Source organism: Schistocerca gregaria, chromosome 1 (assembly GCF_023897955.1).
Source record: "Schistocerca gregaria isolate iqSchGreg1 chromosome 1, iqSchGreg1.2, whole genome shotgun sequence".
In the NCBI taxonomy this organism is placed as follows: Eukaryota; Metazoa; Arthropoda; class Insecta; order Orthoptera; family Acrididae; genus Schistocerca; species Schistocerca gregaria.
The window spans coordinates 317004509-317022949 of record NC_064920.1 but is presented as its reverse complement, the minus strand read 5'-3'; the positions used below and the strand labels follow the sequence as shown (position 1 = coordinate 317022949).

Below are 18441 nucleotides of genomic sequence, written 5' to 3'. Positions count from 1 at the left end.
AACTGGTTTTCTCTTCCATAATGTATGACTAAAATAGTCTTAAGAAATACCACAGTATACAGTGCTTCGGTGTATAGTACATTTATGTTCTGTGAGAAATTTGTTACTTTCTTTTAAATGAAAATGTTTAAGATTTTGTGACTTACCCACATCCATTAAGACCATGGGACTTCGGAAAGATAAATATGTATTGGGTATGCTTTTTTGCTACCATGTTCTACATCCTTGAGGATCTCTTCACCATGAGTCAATTGGAACGAGTTGGACGTCTAGTCTAACCAGACGAGGAAAACAGTCATTGAATAAATCACATTTGCCATTGTTTCCTATGTAATATAATTACACCGAAACATTTTGTGCGTTATAGAGGTACAAAAAAAATTGAATATTACAAATTTTCATTCAGTATACTTTCATTCACCAAGAACGGAATCTGAACAGAAGGATAAATAAATATTTATTAATTCTGAGTTAGATTTCGTCGGCTATTGGTGTTCTTAACAGTGAAACAATGACGTGTTATGGGAAGGGGGTTATTATATACTACCATTGGGAGAATTGGAACATTATTTAAATACCTGATTCGCCTTTTGGGAGTAGACGAGATTAAAGTCCTATGAAAGCGAGATTCTCATTAGAATGGAAGCGACAACAGTAGTGTAGGTCGAAATTCTGACGTTGCGAGCAGAAGGTGAAAATACATTAGGATATTTTACAGTAACTCAGTATGTAAAGTGAGATAAAAAATCGAGAAATGATGGAGATTTGGAACGCTGTAGCAGGAGAAGGAATAGAAGACAGAAGCATACTTCCTCGGCTGTAGGAATGAGAGGGAGAGAGACTCCTTTGTCCTACAATAAATTTCTGCTAGTAACAGACATACTCTTAAAGAATCAGAAGAGAATAAATTATACGGGGGGAAGGAAAGTACGCATGGGAAAATGCCAGTCGGATTGCACGATGGTGGGACGGTGATCTGCTGTTACTCTTACGAAGGAATAGCACCACGCACATGCGTTCGGCCCTCGCCCGAGACACCGGAAGGATGATATCATAGAACACTATGCGCAGAAGGTTGCATGAAGGTTCTTTGTGTGTTAGTCGGCTAAGCACTTACGTGACGCTTAGCACTCGGCGCTGCAAGGAGCGTTTACAGTGAGCATTGCCATCGCGTACGTAATCCCAAAATCAGCGGAGTAAAATTGTCATTAAGTGCTTTACTTTTAAGTAACTAGTACAGATTCGACGTAACCCTATGGTCAACACGGTGAACTTTCCTTGCTTTCCATAAAAACCTCTTCTAGACGAATTACTACAGATATAATGCACCTTACAAAAGGTCCGAATTTTATGAAGCTTTAGTGTGCTGTCTCTAGGTGGTTTCTGCGTGACCTAGAGAACCGTGTGCCAAGTTTTGACACTTTCCACTTTTTCTCTTTATTTTTGCCCCCTTACGTCCTGTGACAAAAAGTATTCGCACCTTGTCAAATGTTGTTACTTTCGGCAGTTATGTGGATGACCTCACACGTCTCATTATTTAGAATCAGTTGCCTATTCTCGTACGAAATTCTTCCGATGACTTTACTAGACGATAAACGACAGCATTATCAGCGAACAACCTAAGACGGCTGCTCAGATTGTACAATAGGGGGGGGGGGGGGTTTACAGCAGCCGTAGCAGCGAGAAATATTTGCGCCCTGTATGGGGATAGCGCAAGTGGTCAGAGCACTACAAGAAAATGGTTGTATTGGTTTGAGGAGGATCGTTTTGACTTGAGTGACACTCCACGTTTAGGAATACCTTTGGTGTCCGATGATCTTTCGAACGCATTAATCCACGTCATTGTACTCAAGAAGTGGCACATGTGATGAACTTTGATCATTGCGCCATGTGCGACATTTGCATGCGATGGTAAGGTTAAAAAATTGGATATATAGGTACCTCATGTTGTAGGTCACCACAAAAAAATCAGCGGGTGGTCGCATGTTCGTCTCCGCTTCATCAGGTGGTTCGTGAACACCACCCACCATTCCCAACCTGTATCGTTACTGGTGACGAGAAATAGCGTCTTATGGCTAACATCAGGAAAAGATGGGAATGGTTGAGACCAAACAAAGCAGCATCAACCCTTACAAAGACATGCGCGCTTTCACGAAAGATAACGTCATGCATCTGGTGTAACAGCGACGGTGTGGTGTACTACGCATTGCTTCCCCCGATGTGTAACTGTCACTGCTAACATTTATTGTTGACACGGAGGCGTCTTGCAGAGACAATCGAAGAACGACCAGGCAGACAGCAATGAAGTGATGCTACTCCACGATAACCCCCGCCTACTTTCTGCTAGACCACTGGTTCCCAAACTATTAGCCCTGAGTGCAGTCAGAAATCAGGTATTAACCCCCACCCCCTCTGTCTATTGCATCTCCCCCCCTCCCTTTTCTCACATTATCAGCACATAACTAAACTGTAGAATGGCAGACTTTTCTTGGAACAGTTTTATGTTTAAAAGATGAATATTATTTGTGTGTGTGTGTGTGGGGGGGGGGGGGGGGGGGGTGTAACTAAACTGTAGAATGGCAGACTTTTCTTGGAACAGTTTTATGTTTATAAGATGAATATTATTTGTGTGTGTGTAGGGGGGGGGGGGGGGTTACGCCGAAGGAATTTATGGTGCATAGCATGTGCTACCTACAACTCTTCTTCAGATAAGAAAACAAACTATCCACAAAACATACTTCACGTGCATTATTCCTCTCAATTGTGGCACTTGCTTGATCTGCACACTGCAACACCATTTCACATCAACCAAGGTAAAATTTAGTGTTCGTAAATCACTTGGTCGCTGCACTCGTTGCTTGAAGACATCAGGCTGTTAATGCTTTGTATCTGACCACAGGCAGTAGCTAGTAGTCAGCCGCGTATTTACGGGCGGGCCGCATTGGCCCGGGCCCAGAGCGGCAAATTCTTACGGGCGGCAAGATTTTGAACACACACATTTACGTCTGTAGAAAAAAAGGTAGCAGTGGTTGCGGGAATTATTATTAGGCTCCTTCGTCTTAACTCGGAACAGTTTCGACCGCGCTAAAGCACTAATACTGAAGGCAAATTATTTAATTCTATTGAAAAGACTGTCTGCAGAGCTCAATAATCGTCTTGGTGTCAGCAAACAGTTTTAAAGTTCTTCTTATCCAGTTTGATGGAAATGGACCCTGATGAAGTCTATAATGCTGCAAAACAGCTGCAGCATATTTACTCAGGGGATATAGAGGATTCTTTTGGAACAGAATGTGTCCATCTCAAAAGCTTCCTGTTGAGCTCTGGCTCTGAGAATGGTCGTTCTTTACCAGTCCTAAATAAGATGTTAAGAGAGAAATATCTCAAACATCAGACTCGCTCTACAAATTTGACCACACTATCAACGAACTGCTTTGCTGAACGATCCTTCTCTTGTTCTTGGAAGAGTTAAGAACTACTTGCGTGCTTCTCAGTCTAAAGATCATTCGAATTACTTGGCTGTATTAGCAATAAAACATAATCTGACTGTGAAACTGGACTTGGAAAATGTGATAAATGTGTTTGCTTATAACAAGGCAAGAAGAAAGCCATTGAACTGATGACGTTCTTTGTTGATACTGTATAATAAATTACCATAATTCCATACAAAGTTATAAAATTGACTGTTGTTGTTGAAGGAAGGGGGTGGGGGGCGAAAAAAGTTATTGGGGCTGGTAGTAGTAGTGACGACGTCGACGACGACGACGACGATCTAGTAACTCTTCTGTAGTTACTTCTGTGTCGTGCTGTCAATTAATTCATTTATCTGTTTCGAAGTAATTCCTGGACTACTGCAGGTAAACTACGACTTCGAGAAGACATTATCGTAAGATATTTACATTTGTTACGTATGTGTGTCGCTTCTGTCATCAGCGATGTGCTGGACAAAGCGCAACATACGTGTGTAGTGGGTTGACTGCGTCAGGAACCTGTAACCTCCACCGAATTAATGCTACTAATTGAAAAAAAATAGTTATTGATAGCTTAAATAATCAATACTGCTTCAAATGGCTCTGAGCACTATGGGACTTTACTTCTGGGGTCATCAGTCCCCTATAACTTAGAACTACCTAAACCTAACTAACCTAAGGACATCACACACATCTACGCCCGAGGCAGGATTCGAACCTACGACCAGAGCGGTCGCTCGGCTCCAGATTGTAGCGCCTAGAACCGCACGGCCACTCCGGCCGGCTAATCAATATTAGTCATACAGAATTGTCACAATAACAATGGTCTTTCGAAAATAAGTTTCCCGACTGTAACAGAATCGAATCTTTCATTTTTTTTACCCCTCACGAAATTTCGTTCTACCCCTCATGGGTAATTATATCCGGGTTGGGAACCACTGTACTTGACTTACAAAAAAACACTATACAGCAGCTTTCTGCAAGTAGATTTTATCTCGAGAAGAGGCTAATGTTACCCGCAGTACTACAAAATAAGAGATGTGAGTCTTCAACTATGGTGATAATGCAGTGATAGTCAGAAGTCTTGTCAGCCTTTGGTACAGTGGTGTTCATTATCACATCGGCACCTTTTATTGCCTGCTTAACCACAAAGCCTTTTACTGCCAACTCAGTCATCATTATTGAAATGAAGTTCCTTTTGTCATAGGCGTACGGAAAGGGGGGGGGGGGGGAATATGACAACAAGGCCACTATTCACCTCCATCCCTCCCCTCCCCCCCCCCCCCTTCCCTCAGTCAGTTTGTGAAATTCCTGAGGATCAATTGGAATTTAGGCTGATCATGTTCTTGTACAGACCTGCTCTCTGGCATAGTTCAGGTGATCTTTTGCGTAGAAGTAAGGGACAATTTTTCACATTTTCAACGCGCAGCTGCCCACATCGGTCCACCTTCAACGAAGTTCTTCGTTAGTGTATACACATGGAAGTACTGAATCCATAGTGCTGCATAGGGCCACAGTACTCTGAGAAGACTCCAGTTTTCAACAGCAGTGATACAGTGAAGTCGAGAGAGGGCGGGGGGGGGGGGGGGGGGGGGGTACCGTCGGCATTGCGCCTACCGAGGCGGTCGGACAGCTTCCAAACCAAGCTGCAATCACTATCCCACTGGCAGAGGGAAGGGGATACCCGGTACTGATAAATGTTAACTCTTAAAAAAAGTTGTAAAATTATAGTGCTAAAAATGCACTTTGCCCTTTAAAGATCTGCAGCTTGGTAAGTATCTGGCGTAATAAGAATTCCACCCAGTGGAAACGGTAGGGAATTTAACGTCAACAAAAAATATTTAGGTACTGTTGGTCGTGAGACATTCGGGAGAAAAGTGTGCAGATAAAACTGGAGTGTCTCAAGTAAGCACAGCATTCTCGAGGACGAAAACTTAGATTATACACTGACTGCTTACATGCAACATAAGACATTCAGAAAATTAAGAGCTTCGGGAAGATGTTAGCTTCTAGAGTATCTACTGAATAAACGAAATGCCAGAACCCATCATTTGAAAAGACCGCGATTAACTCGCTGCGTCTCGCTTCTCCATTCAGATACTGTGCAGCTCTGGACGTTAAATCCTAATCTTCCTTCTCCACTTTGTCACATAATAATGGCTCGAGGTTTGACTGATGCAGTTGTGCGGAAGAGCTGCGCTGTTGCCACATTGACGTAATCTATTTTGTTGCAGGTAAATTGTGTTCAATGTCTGGCTACCAGTCTGGCAACATGGCGGGGGAGATGTGGGTGCAATGGTTCTCCTGCTGCATAAACCAGCCGGCTGCGCAACAGGTGGGTATCGTTCGTGGCCGCTGACTTGCCTATAACAGGATGAGCTTGAAGCCTTATCTAATTCGCAATCTATATTAAGCTAAAAGAAAATGTTATTTCGAGATGGCCCCAATGTACCTGCGAATAGTTTGTATGAAAAAAAGATTCTGTAATTTCTGCGAAATACCATACAGTGGGTGCTGTAAGCACTGCGTTTCATTGGAAACATTTCCCCCCATTACAAATTTTGCATGTTGTGCATAGAACACACACACATTTGTGCCAGATGTGGTCATTTGACTGGAAGTTTCAATAGTTTTTATTTCGTATCCTGTACTTCTCCTGTCTACAAAACTATAAACAGAACAAAGAAAAATTTGAAATTACTCCAGCGAATGGAGAAGTCCACTGACACAGCTTATAGTACCCACTGAAAGATATTTCGCAGAAATTTCTGGAAAGCATTAGACATTGCATTCTGTTAATGAAGGTACGAGCTTATGGAATAAGTTCTCAAATACGTAGGTGGCTCAAAGACATCTTAAATTAGTGAATCCAGTATGTTGTCCTCGACGGCGAGAACAGTCCTGTAATAATTAGATACAGTATTCCTAGTGTCCAACATGACACCATCAAGTCTTTTAAATATCTGGGCATATCGTTGCAAAGCAATATATGAGGTGGAGCTAGCATGTGGAATCTGTGATTTTCGGTTGTTGTCTTCAGTCCAGAGACTGGTTTGATGCTACTCTATCATGTGCAACCTTCATCTCAGAGTAACTATTGCAATCTACATCCTTCTGAGTCTGCTTACTGTATTCATCTCTTGGTCTACCTCTACAATTTCTACCCTCCAAAACTAAATTGGTGATCCCTTGATGGCTCCGAATGTGTCCTACCAACCGGTCCCTTCTTTTAGTCAGGTTGTGCCACAATTTCCTCTTCTCCCCAATTCTATCCAGTACCTCCACATCGGTTACATGATCCAACCGTCTAATCTTGTGTAGCACCACATTTCGAATGCTTCTATTCTCTTCTTGTCTAAACTATTCATTGTCAGTGTTTCACTTCCATACATGGCTACACCCCATACAAATATGTACAGAAAAGACTTCCGGACACTCAAGTCTAAACTCGGATGTTAAAAAAAAATTGTCTTCAGAAACATTTTCCTTGCCATAGCCAGTCTAAATTTTATTTCCTCTCTACTTCGATCATCCTCTGTTACTTTGCTCCCCAAATAGTGAAAACTCATCTACTACTTTAAGTGTCTCATTTCCTAATCTAATCCCCTCAGCACCACCTGACTCCATACTACTACATTCCATTATCCTCATTTTGCTTTTGTTTTTCGTGTTACATCCTCCTTTAAAGACACTGTCCATTCTGTTCAACTGCTCTTCCAGGTCCTTTGCTGTCGGACAGAATTACAATGTCATCGGCAAATCTGTTTTCTATTTCTTCTCCAGCTCCAAATTGTTCTTTTGTTTCCTTTGCTACTTGTTCAATATACAGACTGAATAACATCATGGATAGGCTAAAACCCTGTCTCACTCCCTTGTCAACCACTGCTTCCCTTTTATCCCCCTCTACTCTCATAACTGCAATCTGGCTTCTGGGTGAATTGTAAATAGCCTTTCGTTCCCTGTATTCGACACCTGCCACCTTCAGGATTTTAAAGAGAGTATTCCAGTTAACATTGTTAAAAGCTTTTTCTAAATCTATAAATGCTAGAAATTCAGGTTTGCCTTTCCTTAATATATTTCCTAAGGTAAGTCGTAGGGTCAGTATTGCCTTGCGTGTTCACATTTCTACGGAATCCATACTGATCTTCCCCGATTTTGGCATCTACCAGTTTTTCTATTCGTCTGTAAAGAATTCGTGTTAGTAATTTGCAGCCATTAAACTTACTAAACTGGTAGTTTAGTAATTTTTACACCTGTCAACACCTGCTTTCTTTGGGATTGGATTTATACAGGGTAGTCCATTGATAGTGACGGGCCAAATATCTCACGAAATACGCGCCAAACAAAAAAACTGAAGAACGAAACTCTTCTAGGTTGAAGGGGGAAAACAGATGGAGCTATGGTGAGCTCGCTACATGGCGCTGCCATAGGTTAAACTGATATCAATTGCGATTTTTTAAAATAGGAACCCCATTTTTATTACATATTCGTGTAGTACGTAAAGAAATATGAATGTTTTACGTGGACCACTTTTTCCGCTTTGTGATAGATGGCGCTGTGATAGTCACGTGGTATCACGTAACATTCCGCCAGTGCGTTCGGTATTTGCTTCGTGATACATTATCCGTGTTAAAATGGACCGTTCACCAATTGCGAAAAAGTCGATATCGTGTTGATGTATGGCTAGTGTGATCAAAATGCCCAACGGGTGTGTGCTATGTATGCTGCTCGGTATCCTGGACGACATCATCCAGGTGTCCGGACCGTTCGCCGGATAGTTAAGTTATTTAAGGAAAACAGGAAGTGTTCAGTCACATGTTAAACGTCAACCGCGACCTGCGACAAATGATGATGCCCAAGTAGGTGTTTTAGCTGCTGTCTTGGCTAATCCGCACATCAGCAGCAGACAAATTGCGCGAGAATCGGGAATCTCAAAAACCTCAGCATTGAGAATGCTATATCAACATCGATTGCACTCTTACCATATTTTCTATGCACCAGGAATTGCATGGTGGCGACTTTGAACTTCGTGTACAGTTCTGCCACTGGGTACAAGAGCAATTACCGCACGATGACAGATTCTTTGCACGCGTTCTATTTAGCGACGAAGCGTCATTCACCAACAGCGGTAACGTAAACCGGCATAATATGCACTATTGGGCAACGGAAAATCCACGATGGCCGCGACAAGTGGAACATCAGCGACCTTGGCGGGTTAATGTATGATGCGGCATTATGCGAGGAAGGATAATTGGCCCCCATTTTATCGATGACAATCTAAATGGTGCAATGTAGGCTGATTCCTACGTAATGTCCTACCGATGTTACTAAAAGATGTTCCACTGCATGACAGAATGGCTATGTACTTCCAACATGATGGATGTCCAGCACATAGCTCAAGTGCGGTTGAAGCGGTATTGAATAGCATATTTCATGACAAGTGGATTGGTCGTCGAAGCACCATACCATGGCCCGCACGTTCACCGGATCTGCCGTCCCCGGATTTCTTTCTGTGAGGAAAGTTGAAGGATATTTGCCATCGTGATCCACCGACAACGCCTGATAACACGCGTCAGAACATTGTCAATGCATGTGCGAACATTACGGAAGGCAAACTACTAGCTGTTGAGAGGAATGTGGTTACACGTATTGCAAAATCCATTGAGGTTGACGAACATCATTTTGAGCATTTATTGCATTAATGTGGTATTTACAGGCAATCACGCTGTAACAGCATTTGTTCTCAGAAATAAGTTCACAAAGGTACATGTATCACATTGGAACAACCGAAATAAAATGTTCAAACGTACCTACGTTCTGTATTTTAATTTAAAAAAGCTACCTATTATCAACTGTTCGTCAAAAATTGAGCCATATGTTTGTGACTATTACAGCGCCATCTATCACAAAGCGAAAAAAGTGGTCCAACTAAAACATTCATATTTCTTTGCGTACTACACGAATATGTAATAAAAAATGGGGGTTCCTATTTAAAAAAAAAACAGTTGATATCCGTTTGACCCATCGCAGCGTCATCTAGCGGGCCAACCATAGCGCCATCTGTTTACCCCCTTCAAGCTAGACGAGTTTCGTTCTTCGTAGTTTTTTCTTTTGACGCTTATATCGTAAGATATTTTGCACGGTCACGATCAGTGGACCACCCTGTATTCTACTTGAAGTCTAAGGGTATTTCGCCTGTCTCATACATCTTGCTCACCAGATGGTAGACTTTTGTCAGGGCTGGCTCTCTCAAGGCTATCAGTAGCTCTAACGGATTGTTGTCTCCTCCTGTGGCCGTTTTTTGACCTAGGTGTTGCAGTGCTATGTCAAATTATTCATGCAGTATCATATCTCCCATTTCATCTTCATCTACGTCCTCTTCCATTTCCATAATTTTGTCCTTAAGTACATCACCCTTGTATAGACCCTCTACACACTCCTTCCATCTTTCTGCTTTCTGGTCTTTGCTTAGGACTGGTTTTCCATTTGAGCTGTTGATACTCATACAAGTGGTTCTCTTTCTAAATTTTCCTGTAGGCAGCATCTGTCTTAACCCTAGTGATATATGCCTGTACCTCCTTACATTTGTCCTGTAGCCACCCTTATTTAGCCATTTTGCACTTCCTGTCAATCTCATTTTTAAAATGCTTTTATTCCTTTTCGCCTTCTTCACTTGCTGCAAATTTTATATTTTCTCCTTTCCTCTATTAAATTCAATATCTCTCCTGTTACCCAAAGATTTCTACTAGCCCTCTTCTTTTTACCTACTTGATCCTCTGCAGCCTTCACTATTTCATATCTCAAAACTACTCATTCTCCTCCTACTGCATTTCTTCCCCTGTTCATGTCTGTTGTTCCCTTATGTACACCCTGAGACACTCTACAACCTCTGGTTCTTTCAATTTATTCAGGTCCCATTTCCTTAAATTCCTACCTTTTTTGCAGTTTCTTCAGTTTTAATCTACAGTTCATAACCAGTCAGTTGTGGTCAGTCCACACATGTTCCTGGAAATGTCTTACAATTTAAAACCTGGTTCCTAAATCTGTTTTATATAATCTGTCTGAAATCGTCCAGTGTCTCCAGACTTCTTCCATGTATACAACCTTCTTTCATGATTCTTAAACAAAGTGTTAGCTCTGTGCAAAATTCTACCATGTGGCTTCCTCTTTCAGTCCGTAACCCCAGTCCATATTCACTTACTATTCTTCCTCCTCTTCCTTTCCCTGCTGTGGAATTCCAGCCCCTGACAACTATTAAATTTTAGTGTCCCTTAACTAACATAATAATTTCTTTAGTCACGTCATACATTTCTTATGTCTTTTCATCATCTGGGAAACTAGTTTGCATATAAACTTGTACTACTGTGGTACGTGTGGACTTAATGTCTATCTTGGCTACAATAATGTTTTCACTAAGCTGTTCGTAGTAGCTTACTTGCGCTCCTATTTTTTTTATTCATTATTAAACCTACTCCTACATTACCTCTATTTGATTTTGTATTTATAACCCTGTATTTATTTGACCAGAAGTCTTGTTCTTCCTGCCACCAAACTTCCCTAACTCCCACTATATCTAGCTTTAACCTGTCCACTTCCTTTTTAAATTTTTTAATCGACTTTCCCGATGAAGGATCTGACAGTCAATGCTCCAATGCTCTCCTAACTACGATGTTCTCCAGAATAGTCTCCACCTAGAAATCTGAATGGGTTAGTATTTTACCATGGAATATTTTACCCAAAAGGACCTCACCATTTAACCACACAGTAAAGCTAAATGACCTCAGCAAAAATTACGCCTTTAGTTTCCCCTTGCTTTCAGCCGTTTGCAGTACCAGTGCAGCAATGCCGTTTTGGTTAATGTTACAAGGCCAGGTGAGTTAATAATCCAGACTGTTGCCCCTGCAACTACTGAAAAGGCTGCAGCCCCTCTTCAGGAACCACACGTGTGTGGCCTCTCAACAGATACCCCTTCATTGTGGTTGCATCTGCGGTATGGTTGCCTGTATCACTGAGACACGCAAGCCTCCCCACCAACGGCAAGGTCCATGGTCCATGGTTCATGGGGCGTAAATCTGTGATAGGGAAGGCAAATGGTCAACTTCGGTTTATTGGGAGAATCTTAGGAAAGAGTGGTTCACCTGTAACGGAGGCAGCATGTAGGATGCCGGTGTGACATATTTTTGAGTACTGGTCTAGTGTTTGGAATCCGTACTTAGAGAACTGGCATTAGAAGCTGGCTGCTGAGTGATTATATTGCTGACAGCATACATTGTGCGTAAGGACTACAAAGATAATAGAAGAGAAATTAGGGCTCATATGGAGGCATACAAACAGTCATTTCCCCCCCCTCTATTTACGAGTGGAACAGGAGAGGAAATGACAAATAGTGGTACAGGTTACCTCCTGCCACCCACTTGCAGGGTGGCTTGCAAAGTATTGATGTGGATGTAGGAAGCAGCGAAGGTGTAGTGCTGCTTCCATGTTACTGTTGTTAGTGTCTACTGAAAGCGAATGAAGGGTGCTGAAACCATAAGTAGGCAACAAGCTGCTGGACATCCATGCCTCATCACAGAACGTGGTCAGAGGATTACCTGTAAAGTAAAGCTCGATAGGCAGCGACCTGTGGCAGATATGACAATAGAAATTCTCATTTCTCAACATTTCAACATGGTGCAACTGGCAGACAACCCCCTCTCCCTCTGGGTCACAAGTCAACAAGGGGCACTACAGCTGATGTCATGCTGTTAGCAAAGGCACTGAACATCGGTCATCGACTGCCATAGCCCATTAATGCCAAATTTCAACACATTGCCGTAATGGCTACATTCATCATACATCCCATGTTTATATTTGTTGTTACTTCATGTGGTGTTTTTTGTCTGTTAGCACTAACAACTCTACGCAAACACCACTGCTCTTGGTCGCCCCCTCCTTTACCCATGAATAAATTCAACCTACTTGTTTCCATTGCTTCATTAACAACGTTCATAAAATTGGTAATAAATATCCTAAGCAAGCTGTATGGAAGCAGATATGCAAGGCACTGCATACTCTTTTTACAAAAAAAGTGAATTCACTATAGTCACTGTTGTTATGGCTGCATGAATTACTTCACATCTTTGGCACTAATTATGAATTTCTAAGTATCAGTATTTACGTATACTAAGTTTCGTGTAAATATTGAATACATCTCAATTTAATATTTTCTGAATAGTCTCTTAATCTAAATAATATTGGAAATGCTTCCTGGCTATCGCATACTATCATCCGAAAAAGCGGTTTTTCTCACCTCCATTATTAATTTTCTGGGAAAGTTTCGTTAGAATGTAAGTTCAGAATTAACAGAACATGTTGAACGACTAGAGATAGGATGTTCATATTCGCAGGATATGTGAATTAATATGTTCTGCATAAATAAGTAGCATTTAAACCATGTTGGCCCACAGGTTCAGAGCGAATATAGATATCATGGTGCAACACCACCTACGGATTAAATGTGCATGCGGCTCTCGTTACCGCTATAAACCATAGGTAACAGATGAGTGCGACTTTAGCAGACATGCAAGGTGCCTCACGGGCGTGTGTGTGCAGTATCATCGAATCAGTGCTTTATGAGAGAATGTGATGCATCCATCTGGGAAATTACTGTTAGTGTAGGACGAAGTGTTCCAGTAGTGCAACGGGTGTGTGCAGAATGGTTCACAGAAGGCTGTAGACTGAGAAAATGAGGGATGACAATCTATTGCTGTTTGTGCACGAGTTACGTGCAAATTGTCCACTTCTTTGCTTGCCTTTGACGAATGTACAGAAACATGCTAGATGGCAATGGTGTATGGAACAATGTCATTGGGGACAGGAATTGCATTAGATATGATTTTCAGCAGGTTCTGTCTGTTAAAAAAATGATGGCCACATTTTGGTTTGCCCCAGGCAGGGGGACCGGCATCAAAGTGACTGCATTCGCACAAAACCTACAGTGCCAAGTCCAGGCCTTTTGGTGTGGGGTGCTATTGGGTACAACAACAAATCATAGTTGGTGCCCGTCCAGGGTTGCGTGACCTATATGAATAACATCCTGTGACCTGTGGCCATACCCCTTCACTACAACACTCCAGATTCCATTTTTCAGCAATGCAATCCACTATGGCATGTAGCTGCATTTTTGGTGTCGTAGGATGTCAGCCTTTTGTCCTGTCCCACCAGACTTTTCACAAATTGCAAATCTATGGGATATGGTGAAGCGATTGGTGCTGTGCTGTGACCCAATGCCAAGCATCACAAATGCACTTCAGAATATCACATGGTTGGCTTTATGACAGGACACTATTCACACCTTACGTTATCATGCATGGAACAAGTTATCAGTGCCTACTAGGCAACAGGACAATTGCCAAACTGAAACGACTGAAATGCTATTACATTCTGTAAAATGTCCTAATGTACTTGTTCCATGAATGTGAATTTCCTATCACTAGTTGTTCAAAGTGTTCTGGTTTTTTTTTTTTTTTTTTTTTTTTTTTTTTTTTTTCACATGAGAATACTTTGGAGTAAAGGAGACAGTGGTCTCCATTACTCCAAAGTATATACGTGATTAAGGATGAGTCCAGCTCATACGTGTCCAGTTTTTCCCCCATATTCTTGCCTGAGGAGCATATATGTCACACGGATGTAACTGAAATGTTAGTACATAGTCAGTAAGCAAAGTAATAGCACTGCTTGTGTTACAAGCAAAGAAATATACCTGCTATATAGACATCAGCTGTAGATCACCTGATAGTGCTGTGCAGAAATTATAAACTTATGTTTCCTTTCCTTGCAGCGGAAGAGGCAACAACGGAGGACAAGACAAAGAATTGACAGGTCCATGATTGGAGAACCTACCAACTTCCAGCACACATGCCACATTGGTTCAGGAGATGCAGACATTGCAAACTCCCATTTACAGGCAATACAGAACCAGATGCAATCCAAAGGTGGCTATGAAACAGCATTTGCGGTAAAGGTAGGTGCCTTATTTACACAGGGAGTATAGTTATTAAAAGTTTACTGGCTCATTTCCTGTGAAGAGGTCGTTATTATAAACAAAGGTTTTTAATTTTTACCTATGGTTTGTTGCCATCAGTAATTTTTAAACTGGAAAAATGCAGAGAAAATCAAACCAACTTACACGAGGCCAGAGTTCTCAGCTACTTAACCCTTGAATTTTTATTTCTTGCTCTTAGTAACAAATAGTTCATTTTCTCTTTATAAAGTAGTAATATTTTTCTTAGTGTTAAATACTCACTTCTAAAGATCTTCATTAATCTTGAGTGATTCATTAATCTTGAGTAATGATAAATTGCTGACTAAAGTACTGTATTATTGACAGAAGTTTGTGTTCAAATAGTGTACAAACTGAAATAAACTTCAGCTGTTAGCTAACTAAGACATATTAATATCATTGTCATTCTTTTGGATCTTCACAATTAATGTTATGGATAGCTTTTGTTGATAGCAAGATGCATCTAAGCTAACGTACCAACAAAGGATGAAATGGTTGTGTAAATTGTCATCAAAACTGGGAGCTTTGTAAAATAAGAGTCTGTATGTTAACTGTAAAAAACCACATAGTTTAAGGTGAATGGAAGAAGAGCAGAATGTGATGAAAGTAGATGAAAACAATGATGTGAAAGATTTGTGGTACTTGTAGGTAATACAGGGATATTAAATGTTAACAGATACCTTGAATATAACCAGGTCTGATAGTTAATTTTTTCTTCTTTGAGGGAGAAAGTTGTCATAATGCTCTTCTAAAAATACTTTCTCTAATCACTGACAATGCTAAATTGGGGATGATGAAGCAGTTCGTAAAGAAATTTGAAAATAAATTAGTCTCATATTATTCTTACTGTAAGATGGAAGACAAGCCGGAGAATATGACTGTTTCTGACTTGGCAAAATTAGGAATATTATTTGGAAGGAAGCAATTTTGTGCTTACCTAGTTGCATTGAGCTAGTTTCTGTGTATTTTCCCTAAACCCTTTAAAGTGAATACTCATGTGATTCCTTCAAAGGTCTTGGCCAGCTCCTACCTATATTTAATAAAATCCTGACATAAAGAACTTGGGAAGTCTCAAATTTTCCTGCTGCTTCAATTTTTATGTGGCTTAATAGCCAATATACTTTATTAGGAAATTATAATCCTCCTGTAAATGATTGAAATGTACACACACAGTTCCAGTAAATTTCAAATTACTTGTTATTACACTATTTTGCCCCTCTCCCCCTCATACAAGGTCAGTCACGTGACTGGATGGATTTTCTCAGTTTTGTTTATTTTAGAACTACTGTTCAATATGTTTTTGTCCAAAACTAGAGCTGAGCTTTGTAACCCAATTGCAATATGATGCGACACTCTGAATAGCAATATAAAAGCTCTACAATCTGTTATAACTCTTTAATTTTGTCTCTTGCAGGCTTGTTAAAGCTGGTGGAGTGGATAGTGATCACCATGGGAATGAGACTTCAGCTGTGGGTACTGGCCCTCCTTGATGCAGATGCAACAGTTCGGCAGTAGCAGTTGCTAATTCAATGTTACTGCCTGCTGAAGGTAAAGAAGACAGCTGCACTGGGGCTAGTGAAGGCTGTAAATATTTGTAGACAAAGGTGCTGTGGATGAAAATGATAGACTGGACTGTGTTAACCACTGTGTATATAAGACTTTCATCAGATTTATGTAATGAGATTGAGTGGCAAGAAGTTGATGGGGTGGATAAATTACTTGAAAGTGTAGCTCTACCTTATAAAGAATACCTGCAACCATACAATCATCTGTAATTATAATGTAGCTCACAAACTTCGGAAGACTGATTCATGCATTATGTTTTAATTTAAACTTGAAAGAAATTGTACCAAATATTTTATATTCTTCTGACTGATGTTCTTCCTGACAATTGAAGGTAAATATTTCTACTCATTTTCTAATGAATCACCTCATTGGTGCCTTCTCAAGTTACAACTGTGTTTCCTGCACAGAATAAGATTCTGATGAATATAATGCCTTCCATCAGTTCCTACCTTTATATTGTACCTTCACCTTACACTTTCTGAGCTATGAGCACTTCATAAAATATTTTAGTATCACTTGTGTGTGTGTCAGAGAGACAGTCTTTTGAATATTCATATTGAATAATAGTAGCTATTGAATGTGATACTAATGTTTAGTGTAGCTTCCCATGACCACACAATGTTTCCCCACAATTGTTAAACTTATCTGACAGGCACGTAACAGATATGTAGTACACAGGATCCTCATTGTGACAGTTACATGCACTTTTAGATGTACATGATGTACACACACATAGAGCAAAACAGAAATGATTACTGTATGTAAAATATTTATTAATTATACAGTTAGCTTAAGATTTGTGTTGTGAAAATAATTACCTCTGTGACTTGTATATCATTTCTGGAATATGAATGTAATTATATTGTGATATTACTTGTTTTAATTTGTAGTTGGAATGTGGACGCTCAGAAAGAGACAGTGTTACACACCTGTTTTTTCTGTTCTTTCAAACACTAGTTGTTCTTGAATAATAGAGAACATACACAAAGTTGGAATCACTAATGTTAGCCTGAGTCTCAGTTGCAAATTATAAGTGAAAATAAACTCTGGAATAAAGTAATTTTTCTTTTCCATTTTCTACCCCTCTTTACCAAGCAACATAGATTTCCTTTGCAGCATCAGCGTCGTGTATGAGAGACGATTGTTGATATGCGTCACTCTCGTAACAATCTTACTCTAACATTTTCCAGAAACCTGAATAAATATGAATATTGTATGGTGGGAAATAAATGTTTACAGATGTGGACAGTAGCCAAGCTACTGTTTAAGGAGGTTCTAGAAAATTGTACAACTGTACTTGAGATCATTTACTACTACAGTGGTTAAATGAGTTATGCCTGAAGCTTTTTCTGAAGGAATGTCCGAAGCAGTTCCTTGTCCTGTAAGAGACAATATCATTGTGGCTGTTTAAACAGTAAACATATTACCTGGAAGGGTACATAAGTACACTGAACTTTGTTCAGTGTATTAAGGAGGGTAGTACTGATTCAATGCCAAGAACACTCGAAGTAAATTTCAGATACCACATTTGGTGTACTTAAAGCATAGACTTGATTCCATGAAATCAAAATGTGTGAAAGAAGGCAAAAGGCATATTGTTAGAGGGAAAACTACGGTGAAGCCATTTGGGATGTAGAGGGCACCTATATAATAGACTTAAAGCTAAACTAGTCATGGCGTATTGTATTTTTTAAAGAAACTGTCAACCTAGAGCCAAATTTGTTACTTATGTTAGTTACCAGATCAAAGTATCTGAAGATCCAGTACTAGAATTTAAACTGATGCCTGAAAATGTCGGAACTAGGTATGCTCAACATTTAGTTCAGTTTCTAAAATAACGCTGATCATACCTACTAAGAAAATATATTCCACATTGAACCCTATTAAATTTGTATGTGTGTAGGTTCACCAACAGTAAAGAAAATTCTGGCCATTCATTTTTTAATGTTTGTGAGAAATCTATTCAGTTTTCATTGCGTAGTTTTTCTTACTGTTACACAATGAGTAATTTGAAACAAATCAATACTGAACATTCCTTGTCATTACAATAGGCAGCTCAAAATCCATCTTGAGACCCATTATGCATATAGCTTCATTTGGTCATGGTCTTGCACTTAATTACTCCCCTTTGAAGCAGTTATCCAAGAGGGGCATTTGAAAAGTCCATGCAAAAATAAAAACTACTTATGCGTTAGTGGTAAACCTTTTTTATTTATTGACTGTCTCCTTTTAGACTTAAGCACTTCATCCAACGCTGTTCTAATTTGTTGATCCCTTCTGAATTATAGGAATTGTCCAAGACGACAAGATAGCTATTAGTTGCTGCAATCACCTTCTCGTTTGAATAAATTCTTTGTCCCGCTAGGC

General features: G+C 40.2%; 1 protein-coding gene across 1 annotated transcript in view; it reads left to right on the top strand.

Annotated features, from left to right (window-relative positions):
- The window catches only part of LOC126343410 (CDC42 small effector protein homolog), a 165350-nt gene extending 148216 nt beyond the window's left edge, over window positions 1-17134 (top strand). The window contains exons 2-4 of the mRNA XM_050001935.1: window positions 5702-5802; window positions 14287-14469; window positions 15923-17134. Of these exons, the coding sequence (XP_049857892.1) occupies window positions 5716-5802; window positions 14287-14469; window positions 15923-15931 (279 nt within the window). The 5' untranslated portion in view covers window positions 5702-5715 and the 3' untranslated portion in view covers window positions 15932-17134. The remainder of the gene's footprint in view (window positions 1-5701; window positions 5803-14286; window positions 14470-15922) is intronic.
- Window positions 17135-18441: the final 1307 nt, after the last annotated feature.